The sequence below is a fragment of the Hyperoodon ampullatus genome (genome assembly GCF_949752795.1).
Source record: "Hyperoodon ampullatus genome assembly, chromosome: 15".
Taxonomy (NCBI): domain Eukaryota; kingdom Metazoa; phylum Chordata; class Mammalia; order Artiodactyla; family Ziphiidae; genus Hyperoodon; species Hyperoodon ampullatus.
In genome coordinates, this window is record NC_136928.1 from 42,625,579 (window position 1) to 42,640,726 (window position 15,148).

The window sequence follows — 15,148 nt, forward strand, 5'->3', positions numbered from 1 at the left end:
TTTGAAGCATACATGCTGGGAGGCTAGTGTAACATAGCAGGTCTTTTGGGTGGCCATTGTTGATTGCCCAGAATCCCAACATCTCAGTTTTGTTGAATCTGCTATAGTTAATAGAGAACATTTCATGTAAAAAAAAATATGCTGAGAATATCCATAAACCTGGAGATTCTCACAGGTTTTAAGTCCCTAATATCCTGTTTTGGATATAACCAGATGCTACAGAAGCCACAGAGGAATAGTAATTGATAAGGCACATCCTTTGTCAAGAGCTGAAGAGCACATGGCAATCTTTAAAAATGGGCACCTGCGAAAAATGCAGCTCTAGCTGATTATTAGGGAAAGAGGAGGGCAGGGGCAGGAGAAAGATATGGGCTGTTATTGCTGTATTATCCCATTTTTTAAAAACCTTTTTATCATAAAATACAGATACTGAAAACCATATAAAACAAAGGATGACTTAATGGGTTTTTATAAGGCAGACACCCTTGTAACCACCACCCAAGTCACAGTATAGAATGTTGCCAGTCACCCCAGAAGCTCCTCCATGTTCTTCATCCCAGTCTTAATACCCTTCTTCCCCTGAAAATAACTACTCTCCTAAGTTTTACAGTAATCACTTTCTCGGATTTTTATTGCACCATCCCTAGGTACTATAATGTAGTCTTGTCCATTTTTTTTAATTTAGTATTTCTTTGTCTCTTTTAATCTATAGGTCTCTCCTCTATCACATTCTTTTCTTTACAGTCTTCCTATTGAGGCCGCAGAGCCATCTGACCTGTAGTGCTCCCCGCAGTCTGGGTGCTGCTGATTGCACTCATGGTGCAGTTCAGCACGTTCCTCTGTCTTTCTGTCTCCTGCAAATTGACTGCTAGATCCAGAGGCTTTATCAGATTCATGTTCCATCTCTCCTTTTTAAAAACATTCCAGATTTTGTGGGAAATTTCTCAATTTTTTAAATGACTGCAACTAGTTCACATTCTTTTAAGATGATATATCGATCAAATAAAATGGTTTGCAACCCCTGGCTAAAGTAAAACCCTTACTGAGAAAGATCTGTTTCCTCAATGTGCATTTTTTTAAAATACATACATTTTTTGTATTACAAAAATAAAGTATTTTTTTATTGTTAACAATTTAAACATTATAGAAATTTGTGGTGTAAATCCCCATAACCATCCATTTCCCACCCCAGGTCACATAAACACTAGAAATAGCTACTTTTAGCAATTTGGTATATGTTTTAGATGTCCAGACATTTTCTGTGTGTATATGAATGTACTTTTTTTTTTTTTAACAAAAATGAAATTCTACTGTTTTGTAACTTATTATATATATGGGATATCTTTCCATGTCATTTGTATATGTACGTAGTTTTTGTTTTTGTTTTTAAGTTTCCTCCCTACGCAACTAATGAAATTGGCAAAGTCACTGGTGTAAATAGAAGAGAACTTGGGCACGGTAAGTACAAATCTGTATATGAACATGGTATTCTTACAGAGACTTAGCATATTTTTTTTGCTTATTATTTTCTATTCTGATTTAGGTGCGCTTGCTGAGAGAGCTTTGTATCCTGTTATTCCTAAAGATTTTCCTTTCACCATAAGAGTCACATCTGAAGTACTAGAGTCAAATGGTATGGTTTTGAAATATATTTTTCCTAGTCAACAAGAACAGACTCCCTGTTACAGTTTTAGCTTTTCATAAATAATGTTACATTACATTTATTACTACAGTACCCAACCCACTGCAAGAGAAAAATGTGTTTAATCATATACTTATCTGAATCTCTGTTCTTCGGTAATGAGCTGTTTTGAAAACAATATAATATAAAACAAATATTTCTCTTTATGTGTCTTTTACAATAGATCCAGTTTGGGTTATTTGTTTTATTTTTATAAACAAGCCACAGAGCAAGGCCAGCTTGGAGAGAGGAAGGTAAAAATATACAGTGAGCCATTAAGCAGGGAATACCTGTCATATATCACAGATATAAGTAGATATCACGGAGAGAGACTGGGCTAAAAGGTCAAATTTATTTTTTGTTTCAAAGGAAATTCTTTTTTTTTTTTTTTTTCTGGCAGGGCTGTGTGGCTTTTGGGATTTTAGTTCCCCAACCAGGGATTGATCCTAGGCGCTCGGCAGTGAGAGAGCGCAGTCCTAACCTCTGGAATGCCAGGGAATTCCCAAAAAGTCAAATTTAAATTAAAAATTGGTCCACAGATCAAGGAAAGGTGATATAATCATTAACGGCAGAAAGAGCATGTGGTTCTCAAACATGTATCAGACATAGATCAGATGTTCATAGATATTTTTTAAAAAACACCAAAGGTCAGAATCATATTGGACTGTGCAGCTCTGCAGTTTGTGGTTTAGGAAAGGTTGCCTTAAATGCTTTTAAAAAGAAGGAAAGAAAGAATATTGAATATTTAAATTATAAATGAGTATTTGTAAGGAAATAACCAGTAGTAGCAATTTTCTGTATTTAACAAAAATCAGTATTAAAGCAAGTATTTTTATTTCTTTCTTTGTATAGGATCATCTTCTATGGCATCTGCATGCGGTGGAAGTTTAGCTTTAATGGATGCAGGTAAAAGAGTTATGTCTCAAAACTACCAAAGCTTACTTATATACATATACTTGATTAGTATAAAATAAAGGATTTTTTTAAATTGAATTTTAGTAAGACTTGAAGAAGTCAGATTACAGATTACCAAACCTGGCCAGAAGGAAGATAGTTACAAAGTACAGCTTCAACTATACAGGTATCTGCTGGAATTCTTATTCTTGGCTAAAAGCAATACACTGAAAATGTTTACTTGGTGACCCTGCGGGCTTTCTGAGAGCTCTGCAATTGATTCCATTCACTAAGGAAGTTTGGATTAGCAAGCAGGAGTATTAGGACCCATAAAGGAAAGTAACTATGTAGTCTTTCAGTTGATTTATGCAAGCCCTGAAAAGAACAATGCCACTCACCGAAGAGTACACAGAACTTGAGGATAAGAAGGAAGACTGCAAGTGGTTCAGTATAATTTTTGGATCTGAAACACCAAAAGGGAAAGAGGCAACATGTTAAGAGACTCTGAAAACAGTATCTGCCAGTCACCAATGATGCTATTCAAGAAGAGAAAAGGAAACTAAAGTCACTCAAGAGGCCGCACGAAGAGTTCCCTATAAGTTCATACATTTACAGTACAGAAGAACAGAAGGATAGAAAGGATAACGTAACCAAGGATGAAATGAAAGAATGGTATAAATGTATAATACCATTTCTAAAAAGATTAAAACTTAAGCCAAAGCAAAAATGCTAAAGCCAATTAAAGGCATTTTTCTAGTTGTGTTCAGTGGAAGGAAAACATAATCTGATATTTAAGGTAGCTAGTAAAATACCATTTCTATTTTCACCTTCATGCATTCATTCAACAAATCTTTATTGTATGCTACCTCTGTGCCAAGCACTGATCTAAGCTCTTGGGACACAGTGGTAAACAAAACAAAGTTCTTGTCCTCATGGAGCCTGCATTCATCACTCTTATAATCTCATATTGGAAAACACAGAACAAATCCTGAAAAAGGTGAACTGAAAGATAAAAGATCATAAGAGAGTCTTTAACTGCTTTAAATCCGATTTTTAGGTCTAGACAAAAACCCATCCTAAGAAATGATGAGAACTTCAGGATAAGATAATTGAACCAATTTGGCAGTATTGGAGAAATCATGGAGATTAGTATACCAATGACACAAAGAATTCTTACTTTGGAAAATAAGAAATGTATTTTCTGTAAAGTATAACGCAGTGAACTTGACAGTGACCCTTGGCAAGACTCTTAAATGGTAAAGGAATAGTATGTAAGTATTTTAAGAAAGGAACCAGAAGAGACTCATTTAAAATAAGTCATGCCATAGTAAACTCATTTGCTGTTTTTGAAAATATTACTAGGTTTAGAGTAGAGAGGGAGGGTGCTGCTTGTACAGTGTATCTAGAGTTCAGCTTGGCAGTTAATGACCTTGGCAGTAAATGATGCAGAAATTGAGAAAGGGTAATAAGTATACCATTTATAACTGGTTGAAGGGTGAGCAGCCAGGACTGGATAATCTGATGGGTAGGTTGGAGAGGGGTCTCAAGTAGAATACTTGAAGATGCTCCATCCTAAACCCTGTCCCCTTCAATGTTTTTTGTTATTGACTTGACTAAGGACACTGGCCTTCCAATAAAAAGGATACTGATAAAAAGGAGTATGTGACTGATATGTTAAATGACAGTTTTTAATCTCTAAAAAAAAATGTTGACAAGATAAAAAATATGGAGCCAACTAGAAAAAAATTTGACAAGAATAAATGTCAAATCCTGTGAGAAGAGCCAACAAATGGTATTCGATTCAAACACGAGTGCTTGCCATGTCCTACATCAGACACTGTCTATGCTCCAGGGATACAAATGGTACCCAGTTTTTAAAAAGTTTACAGGAACAAAAACAAAGATAAAGATACTAACATATCAAAGAGATAATACAAATATGTACAATATGGATGAAGAACTAAGTTGAACATAACTGGCTTCATAGAGACAGAGACATTTCATCTGGGTTTAAAGGTTGAGTGGTTGTTGACCAGGCATATTAGCAGCAGGGCCTGTATTTCATGTGAAAGGAACAACATATGCAAAGTTATGAAACAGTATAGTGTGTTCCTGAAATGTATTTGAAAGAAGTGATGATGTAATAAACTGGGACCAGATTTCAAAGATCATTATTACATTAAGGAGTTTGAACTTTTAAAGCTAGTATCTCCCAACTCAGTATTCCATGAAATAGAGTACAACAGGATGTTGATTATTGTATACTATGGAAAAAAATTTGTTCTAAAGTAGATTTGCACAGGGTTAAGCAAGTGTGTTTAATATGGTTTAAATAAACTTAAATATGTTAATGTGAATATTGAATTTCTAGGAGCAGGATATGTACTATTTCCCAAACTTTTTTGACCACAGAACTTAAATAAAAAATTCCTGGAAGCAGGTAATGGGGAACTTGAAGGATTTTATGGAGAAGAGTGGCATGATGCGAATCTGCTTTTTTTTCTTTTGGGGGTAGTTTTTCCTAGCTTACATGATAGCCCTAGGGGATGTGGTGGGAGAGAACAGGAGCTGGGGTGCGGGTGGGGTTACTAAAATCTAAAAAACTGGACAGGGAAACTGTTGCCAGGGCAAGAAATAATGTGGACTTGGACTAAAGGAGTTGAAATGGATATTTCAGTATGCAGGACAATTTTTTTTTTAATTTAGAGGATAAACTAACCAGATCTTTGTGACTTGATAGTGTATAGGAAATGAGGAAAGACGTGTTGATTCTAGTATGAGTGTCTTATTGCTTTCAACCAAGACAGGGAATGCAGGAGAGAAGGGATTTATTGGGGGTGATTAAATTTTGAATATAATTGTATATATATTTAAGATGTGTTGGGGACATTTAGCTGGAGATGTCCAATAGGCAGATGGGCTATACAGATCCAGGGTTTAGCAAAGAGAACTAGGCAGGAGGGATAGATTTCTAAGTCATCAACGTTGTAGGTGATAGTTAAAACTGGGCATATGTGAGATTGCTTAGAGAATATGAAATGAGGTCTCTGTCACATTCCTTTATACCAAATAAGTTCCAAGTGATCAAAACTTTAAACTTTTTTTTTAAATTAAACAAGGAAGATTTTATGAAAATCTTGAACAGAAAAACCCTTTCTAGGGAATTCCCCCAAAGTCCAGTGGTTAGGACTCAGTGCTTTCACTACAGTGGCCCGGGGTTCAATCCCTGGTCAGGGAGCTAAGATCCCACAAGCCGCGTAGCACGGCCAGAAAAAAAAAGAAACAACCTTTCTAAGCAAAATCCAGGAACCATGATTGCATATAAAATCCTCTACAGGAAAAAAAAAAATCACAATAAAGTCAACAAACTAGAAAATAATATTTTATATTACATTTCATATTTATATTTTATTTACTGTAATATTCTATATATTTAACAAAGATCTGTCCATATTAAAAGAGCTCTTACAAATCAATAAGAAAAAGACTAACAACCACGTAAGAAAATGGTTGAAGGCCATGAATAGGCAGTTCACAGAAAAAGAAATATAAATGGTTTAAAAACATGAAAAAAAGTTCAACTTCACTCAAACAGAAATCAAGTTAAAAACAATAAGCTGCCATCTTTATCATTCAGATGGCAAAGGTCAAAAGATTTGACAAAAATTAACAAGAATGTAGAATAGCAGGTACCCTCATATACTGCTGGTAAAAGTATAAAATGCTACACACTGTGGAAAACAGTTTGACACTATAACAAATGTAAATTCACACACCCTTTGACTCAGTAACCCCACTTCTATTGTATAGCTTATAAACACATACAGGGAGTACTCTGCAGCCATTCAAAAGAATAAGGTAAAGAAAAGATTACACTCACATTTTTACTCCCTGGGTATAATTTTCTGGGAGGATATACAAAAAATCTAACAGTGGCTGTCACGGGAAGGTGGACTAAAGGGCTCAGGCTGGAACGATTTACCAAATACATGATTACTTTTCAAAAAAAAAAAAGAAAAATAAGGCACCAAAAGCAAAGGGCAAAGAAACGGATTACTTTAAGAGTTAAGTTTGCTATTATTAGAGAGGTTTTTGTTGAGAACAAAATTAGAATTATGTTAAGGAGCTTTTTATTATATGTTAAAGAGGAAAGGAGATAGTCATATGATTTATTAAGACCTGTACTCTAACTTAGTTTTGGTAATTGTCAATTTAGAACACCATCCAATGTCAAAAGAAGATAAATAACCTATGTTAGGCTGATGTACACACTGCACACAAGTTCTTTTTCTCAATTACAGGAGTTCCAATTTCATCTGCTGTCGCAGGTGTGGCAATAGGATTGGTCACCAAAAACAATCCTGACAAGGGTGAAATAGAAGATTATCGTTTGCTGACAGATATTCTGGCAAGTATATTCACATTTTCAGATATTTAATGGTGAAGAATATACACACTTTACAAGCATAGTGTGCTTAGAAGAATGCTAGTGCTGGAGAAATAGAAGTCCTTGTTCTTACTTTCCTCTTCTGCATATTTGCCTTGGATTTTATAGGATGTGAGTTAAAAATAAATATTACAATATAAGTATCCATAATGGCTCACTTTAGGATGATTGTAAATTAATCCTTATGCATTTATGGGAGGAACATGATCTGAAAATAAAGTGATTTTCTAATGAAATACAACTTTAAAAGCCACAAATTGAAAGCAGTAGTTAATATACAAGGTATTTTTTTGTGTATAATCCTAAAGGACACGGTTTACTTATAAAGCTATTTTTAAAAATTCCTCTACAGTGACTATGGGTGGATTTCACTTTTGTTTAAAATTATATCATAATTTGTTAAATTCTTTAAGGGGATTGAAGATTACCATGGTGACATGGATTTCAAGATAGCTGGCACTACTAAGGGAATAACTGCATTACAGGTATTTTAAAACCCATTTTGTTTCATTTTTAAATATTTAAATAAGGTCATAAATCAATATTTACATAATTTTTCGGCTTTTCCATATTAGGCTGACATTAAATTACCTGGAATACCAATAAAAATTGTAATGGAGGCCATTCAGCAAGCCTCAGGTAAGCCAAGCCAGTGTGCCTTATTCTCTTTTTATCATTGTCTTTGTGTTAATGGGAACTATAATTCCCATTAGGCTTATTATTAAAAATAGGCTTATTATAAAATACTGCTTTAGAAAAGGAAATTTAATGTAACAACCTAGATCAAGAAGTATTAAGTTATTGGGTACATGACTAATCATCAATGTGGAAAACCAGTGAAAATTCAGTTTTTACAAATGCACTCCCCGAGATAGGATTGGAGAAGGGAATACAAGTAGAATTGTTAAGATAATTGGGATGTAAAGAACTCTGATTATTAAGCTAAAGAGTTTGGATTCCACTCCATAAAACTAAGAATACTGCTATATCTGATCACGTTTAATTTATACACTTATAATTTTATTATGTTTTTATCTCTTCAAGCGGCAAAGAAGGAGATATTACAGATTATGAACAAAACTATTTCAAAACCTCGAGCATCTAGAAAAGAAAATGGACCTGTTGTAGGTAATACATTAAAATTACTGATTTCATGATAAGGTAAACATATGAAAGTACATTGGTATTTAAAATTTTTTTTAAATCCATACACAAAACAAAAAAGTCAAATGCCTTTATAGTTAAAATACTTTAAATTTGAGGGGATATTCTTAGATGTTAGAATTGTTTTTAGTCACATAGCAAATTGTTTTTCTATATTTCATACTGAAATATTTTTACATGTGTCTAGACCAAGTCTTGAGTGACCAGTACATGTTTTAGGTTCATGTGTGTGTGTGTGTATTTAAATAATTTATATTTTTGTCTGTACTACATTTCAGAAACTGTTCAGGTTCCACTATCAAAACGAGCAAAATTTATTGGACCAGGTGGATATCATTTAAAAAAACTTCAGGCTGAAACAGGTAAGAGTTGTATGATGTTTGGGATTTTTTATTTAATGCTAGGTCATGTAAGTTTGCCATTTCACCTCTATTGTGTTTCTCCAAAAATATGTTTGAGAAATGAGAGACAGATGTAACACTGACATCTCAATGAGATGAAAAAAGGATGTAACGCTGACATGTCTTTACTGTAAGTTTTCTGTGTATGCCTCTTAATAAATTAGCAAACGATCATCTTTATATTCAAGAAGGCTGACCTAGAATTCATCAGTTTTTCTTCAACATTTTAAAATCAAACATTTAGAAAAATTACTTTTTCACTTTAGAGGAGTTTTGCTTTAATTTTTCTTATTATGAGTTCTGCTATTTTTCACTTAGTCTTATTTATTTAGACTCTTTTATTTAAAGGGTATGTGTAGAAGTAGTATGCTTTACAATTTGTTTTTTTCTGGAATCAATCTTTGGGTTACCTAGTACTTACCAGATTTGAGGTTACTGAAGGAGAGCGAGAAGTAGAGTCACCTTTGGCAGTTCTCAAGCCTGAGAAATGGACATGATTTTGTCCCTCATCCATCTGTTCACCACTCTAAAGAGTAAGAGGGAGAAAGAAGAAAAGGTGAGGAAAGGGTTCTAGTATAGTTTCTTCTCGTAATTAAGCGCGCAAAACCAAACTCTCCAAAAGTAGAAATTATATGCTTTCTCCCACCAGACTGTGGGCTCCAAGAAAGTAGGGACATTGGCTCACTGTTGTATCCCCAGGGCCTAGCACAGTGTTGGATACATAGCAGGTGTGCAGTGTGTATTTGTTGGTAAATGAATCCCTTCATTTCTAAAACAGTGATTAAGCATAGCACAACCCTGCCCAGCTACTTCCAGGTCATTCCCCTGCTCTCACATCTACTTTTAAGACTATTCTCCAGTGGAATGAGCAAGTTAACTTTAATATATAAAATTATTTTTTTTTAAGGAGTAACTATTAGTCAGGTGGACGAAGAAACATTTTCTATATTTGCACCAACACCCAGTGCCATGCATGAAGCAAGAGACTTCATTACCGAAATCTGCAAAGATGATGTAAGAATAGATCTTTTAGTAGTCAGTTTTTTTCTACTTTTTGTTTTCTTTATGAATCTTACAGCTTATTTTGCACTTACAGCAAGAGCAGCAGTTAGAATTTGGAGCAGTATATACCGCCACAATAACTGAAATCAGGTAATATCAACTAAAATGCTGTGCTGGTTTTTGTAAGATTTATATTACAAGCTCATGTTAACTTCACATTTGCATTATTTACTTTGAAATTGTAAGATGTTTAGATTATATGTCAATTACCATATAATCATTATTTATTTTTAACATAAAATTTATTTTCTGCACCAGTTTGTAGATTTTCACTAACATGGTTCTTTGATTATAATTATACTAATATGTTCTTCTAACTGAACTGTCTTCTTTAACCAAATTTCCCACCATTTTAATCTTCCCAATAAACAGTAAACAAGCCCCAAATAGACTTAGCAATATTTCCTTTTGCTTTCTTCTTTTTTTTTTTTTTTGGTAGTTTCTTGTTGGTCTGTTTTAAAGATAGTATTACTTAAGGCCTAAGTAGTGCATTTTTTTTTAAATGCCAGTTTCAACCTCAAATCATTTTTTCAGCAGCTAAGAAGATTGCATTTTCTGAGTCAGAAAATTCCCTTTTTAAGAAAAAAAAATTATCAGATGTAGCATGAATGTTCAGAACCATTTGAAATTTGAAATGAATTATAAAAGGCAATGGGATAATTTGTTTAATATCACAGGTGAAAACTAAGAAATGGGATGGTTTATTTTAGTAGATTAAAGAAAAAAAGGAAGATAAATTTTTTAATGAAATAAGTATCCCATTTTATGTAACCCCCTTCCTTAAATCACTCCTTAATAGGTTGATGATAATTCTACACTTAATTTAAAATATTTAATGTCATTTCAAAACTTTTTTGGAAAATATTATGAAGAGAAATATAAAAGAATATATATTCCAAAAGCTTTTCCCAGCATATTTTTCCTTTATCTTTTCTCTGTCCTTTGATCCATAAGTATTTAAATATAAAGTGTATTTTCAATTGGAAAAATAAGTATCCCTCTTAGATACTTTTTATAGTTACAAAAACATGTACTGGAGAGGGGTTTTTATGTGTTTTTTTACTTTGTTCTCCTATGAAAACATAATCACAGTTTAATTATCAATAGATAATAGAGTTACTTATTGTTCTAACCAGGCTTATTTCCTTTTCATAGAGACACTGGAGTAATGGTTAAACTATATCCAAATATGACTGCAGTACTACTTCATAACACACAACTTGATCAACGAAAGGTAAAAACAAGAAAGGCATAGTTGATTATTTTTATAACTGCATTAAAATAACCATAGTGAAATTACCTAGGTTGATGAGGATTGTACATTTTGTCCACTACTAGCCTAAATACAAAAACAAAACCAAAAAGACAGAGATACTGCTGTTTTACACTGTTTACCAGATAATAGTTCTCTTTCCATGTTGGAATAGAAACATTCTTGAGTGTTTTAAGGTAGAATAGCCTCTAGAGTTAACACATAGCAGTTAGTAAAAATATCTAGTTACAGCCCTGTTTTCCCAATTTTCCTGACCAGTCAATCATGGAAAGATAATTCTTAGCATGTTCTTAGTCTTTGTTGTAGTCTATACATTTGGAAGACCATTATGAAACCAATATGAAACCATTCAAGAATACTATGGGGGCAGAGAAATAATAGGTCTGTTTTACCAAATATTATAAAGTAATACAGGATAAAACAGTATTACTGGCCCAGAAATAAACAACAGAAAAGAGACCAGAAATAAACCCAGTTATATACATAAGAGTATAATACATACTAGAAGTTGCATTTTTAGTCAGTGAAGAAACAAAGATTATTCAATAAATCATATTGGTACAGCTAGTTATCATAAAACAGGATTTTCCTCTTTTTATACCGAAATCCCATTTGGATCAAGGAGCTAAATATAAAAAAGAAAACTTTTCTTTTTAAGGCAGTGAGGGCAGAAGAAGAAAATCTGGGCATCGGGAGGGGTGAGGGTTGAGGAAGGACACTAGAAGAAAATATGCATATTTAATAATCTTGGGACTAGGGAAATCTTTCTCATCTTGATATCAAAGCCAAAAATGTAGATAAAGTGATAAAATTTGACCCCATGATATTTTTAAATTATGGCAAAACTACAATAAGTTTGAAAGACAAGCAGCAACTTATGGGAAAAAATGCTTATATGACAGAGGCTTCATATACAAAGGGCTTGTGTAGGTCAATAAGAAAGATGAATATCAATAGGAAAATGAACAATGAACATGGAAAAACTGTTGTTGTTTTTTTTTTAAGCCAACCAAGATATTCAGTATCAACAGCAATTTTTTAAAATGCAAATAAAGCCAAGTTACCATTTTTCAACTTTTCAGATAATTGAAAATTCCCAATGTGCATAAATAAGAGTGTAGAGAAAAAATGGACACTGTCATACACTGTTGATAGGAACGTAAAGTGGGGCAAACTTTTTGGAGAGTGTTTGGTAAATATACAAGTACCTTTGGACCTAGAAGTTCCACCACAAAGTTCCTCTCATACTTTGTTCTGAGAGGATAGACTATATGAATATATAATCACTCCAACACTGCAGTTTATTTTCCCTCAACTTTGTGTTTTGAAACTTTTTAAACCTACAGAAAAGTTGAAAAAATAATAAACCAAACACCCATATACCTTTCACCTAGATTCACTGATTATTAACATTTGCAACACTAGAATTTAAAACAAATTAAATGACCATCTTTAGGGGATTGGTTAAACAAATAATTTAATTTGAATATTCAATTATAATGCTTCATTTATTAAAATGAAAAGATCTCAACATATTATTGAATAAAAATCTGTATATTATAAAACAACAAGCTCAGTAAGGTCCATTTTTATAAATGCAAGACACACACTAAATAGCTATTTGAAGGGATACTCATTGGAGTGTTACCATTAGTTATCTACAAGCAGAGGGGTTTTGGATGATTTTTACTATCATCTGAATACTTCTGTATTATTTTAAATCTTTATAATTAACAGATTTTTAATCAGAAAAACCAATAAAGCTGTTTTCCACTTGGAAAAAAATGTGTACTACCATGCAGCGTAGGTAATTATGCATGACAACTAATAGATTAACACTTTCTCTTTCAGATTAAACATCCCACTGCTTTAGGATTAGAAGTTGGCCAAGAAATTCAGGTACTTGTATTCAACCTTTTAGCCTTAAAGTTGTAAATTATACTTGAAGTTTCAATTATTTGTTTCATCAAATAAGCTGAAAGAATCAAATCAACATCTGTGATATTATTTATATGCTGTGCTTCTTTTTTACTTTAGGGTTGCTTAAAACAGACTCATTAGGGATTTAGATACAATGCTTTCCCTCAAGGAGCTTATGGGTTAGTTAGGACAGTAGTCCCCCTTAGAGCTTTTAAAAATACATGAGCCAGTCAGGGATGGCTATGCAGAGTCAGTGATTTGGAGACAGGATATAAGAAACTTGATAAGGTGGCTTCCCTGGTGGTGCAGTGGTTGAGAGTCCGGGTTCATGCCCTGGTCCGGTAAGATCCCACATGCCGCGGAGCGGCTGGGCCCATGAGCCGCTGAGCCTGCACGTCTGGAGCCTGTGCTCCACAACAGGAGAGGCCACAACAGTGAGAGGCCCGTGTACCGCAAAAAAAAAAAAAAAAAGAAACTTGATAAGGTAACTCTTTAGCCTTACTCTTGATAAGGTAAGGTATTTGAGGAGTTGAGACTTTAATTGCTTCTATACTGCTTGAGGCTAAAAGTTTTTGAGTTTGATGAAAGCCATGATGTCAGTTCTAGAATTTTGATAACAAAATTGACTTTTTTTTTTTTTTTTTTAACCTTTTTAATAGTCCTGTATGAGTAGATGAAAGAAGTGGTTGACAGTCTGGTATTTTTTTGGCTGCACCACATTTTGTTCCAGTTGTTCCTGATACCCATGACCTGAGTAACTAAGACTGGTTTATTCCCAATCTGTAGTCCCATTGTTCAAGTAGCCTCTAGAGAAAGATAAGAACTAAAACATAATCTCTCTGTATAAGATAGTTTTTAAGTCCCTTCTGATGTAAAAAGACAACCACATTTCCCCCTGACTTTCAATGTCTGTGTTCAAGCCAAATAATCTCCAGTGTGATAGATGGTCCTTTGAGTGTTACAGTGAGTGACCTAAGCATAATCTTATATAGTTTGTAGCATACTTAGGCTCAGGAAGCCCTTATCTAGGTTCACAGACCATGGCTTTCACTGTTCTTCCAGTATAGGCACCTGGTCCGGAGAGAATAAGGCACAGATAAGTCTAACAGAAGATTATAATTGGGCAACTAAATCCCCCATCTCTTCTTTTTTTATAATCACTACTTAACCAAATTATATTTATTAGCATATACCTCCAGTTAGCACTGAGCCATGATTTCAGTGAACAAGTGAAAACATTAATCATTGCTTTATTTGGACCCTGTAAGTTTTAATTAACATTTCAGGGAAACCCCCGAACGAACTTTTTGGCCAGCCCAATAATTTGGGCATCAGTCAATGTGCTGTAACTTTTAAAGTATATTTGTTTTTTTAACTCAGGTGAAATACTTTGGACGTGATCCAGCTGATGGAAGAATGAGGCTTTCTCGTAAAGTGCTCCAGTCTCCAGCTACAACTGTTGTCAAAACTTTAAATGACAGAAGCAGTATTGTAATGGGAGAATCTGTTTCACAGTCATCATTTAATTCTTCCCGGTGACTTTTTTTTTTAAAGAATTCTAGAGTGATATTCTGTATAGCAAAATTTCAGTAGTATCTTCTAATGTGTAGATTTATATATAATATAAATGTATTCTAATGATTTATATTAAAATGCTCACTTTACGTGTTCCATTTTTTAATTCCGAATTACCTATATTACTCTTACTTACATTATAAATCAATACATATATATTATTAAAAGTAAGTCATTTATACGTCTTAGAAAAGACTACCGTTTAAATCTTGTACTTTTGAAATATCTGAAAAATTTAGAAATAATAGGTCACATTTGCTGCTATGATGGATTTCTTCCTACATATTTTTCTTCTTCCTATACAGTAGTGACAGTTTACTCTTAGCCATCTTATGGCTTACCTCTGCATAATAGCTTTACTTACCCACAACTGTTTCACAAACTGAAACTTACCATATTCAAAACCAGTGCCTATTTCTTTAGTACAGTTACCAGATATAGTAAGGAGCTGAGGGAGCTAATTTGATCTTTTAATGATATACCACCTTTCAAATTGGTCACAAAAGCATAAACATAGTAGAGTAGATATTATAAATGGGATCCTGTTGAGAATGAGGTAACACATTTTTCAAATTTAGAAAATACAGAAAAATAATTTACTCATCATATAGAACTAGGTCATTTTGTGTGTATGTTGCTAATGTATGGATGTTCTTGGTGGAAGGGATGGAGGAATCATGATTTTCAGTTAATAAGTAAATGTTTGAAGCAGCCATGTTTAGAGGCTATTG

At 33.5% G+C, this 15,148-nt stretch overlaps 1 protein-coding gene across 1 annotated transcript in view; it reads left to right on the plus strand.

Annotated features, from left to right (window-relative positions):
* The window catches only part of PNPT1 (polyribonucleotide nucleotidyltransferase 1), a gene marked incomplete at its 5' end in the record, with an annotated part of 37,466 nt that extends 22,960 nt beyond the window's left edge, over positions 1-14,506 (plus strand). Inside the window, 13 exons of the mRNA XM_079720840.1 lie at positions 1,392-1,458; positions 1,544-1,633; positions 2,534-2,587; positions 6,877-6,983; positions 7,436-7,507; positions 7,598-7,661; positions 8,067-8,150; positions 8,465-8,548; positions 9,495-9,601; positions 9,684-9,739; positions 10,805-10,883; positions 12,774-12,821; positions 14,223-14,506. Coding sequence (XP_079576966.1) covers positions 1,392-1,458; positions 1,544-1,633; positions 2,534-2,587; positions 6,877-6,983; positions 7,436-7,507; positions 7,598-7,661; positions 8,067-8,150; positions 8,465-8,548; positions 9,495-9,601; positions 9,684-9,739; positions 10,805-10,883; positions 12,774-12,821; positions 14,223-14,381 — 1,071 coding nt within the window. The 3' untranslated portion in view covers positions 14,382-14,506. The remainder of the gene's footprint in view (positions 1-1,391; positions 1,459-1,543; positions 1,634-2,533; positions 2,588-6,876; positions 6,984-7,435; positions 7,508-7,597; positions 7,662-8,066; positions 8,151-8,464; positions 8,549-9,494; positions 9,602-9,683; positions 9,740-10,804; positions 10,884-12,773; positions 12,822-14,222) is intronic.
* Between the last annotated feature and the right edge of the window lie 642 nt (positions 14,507-15,148).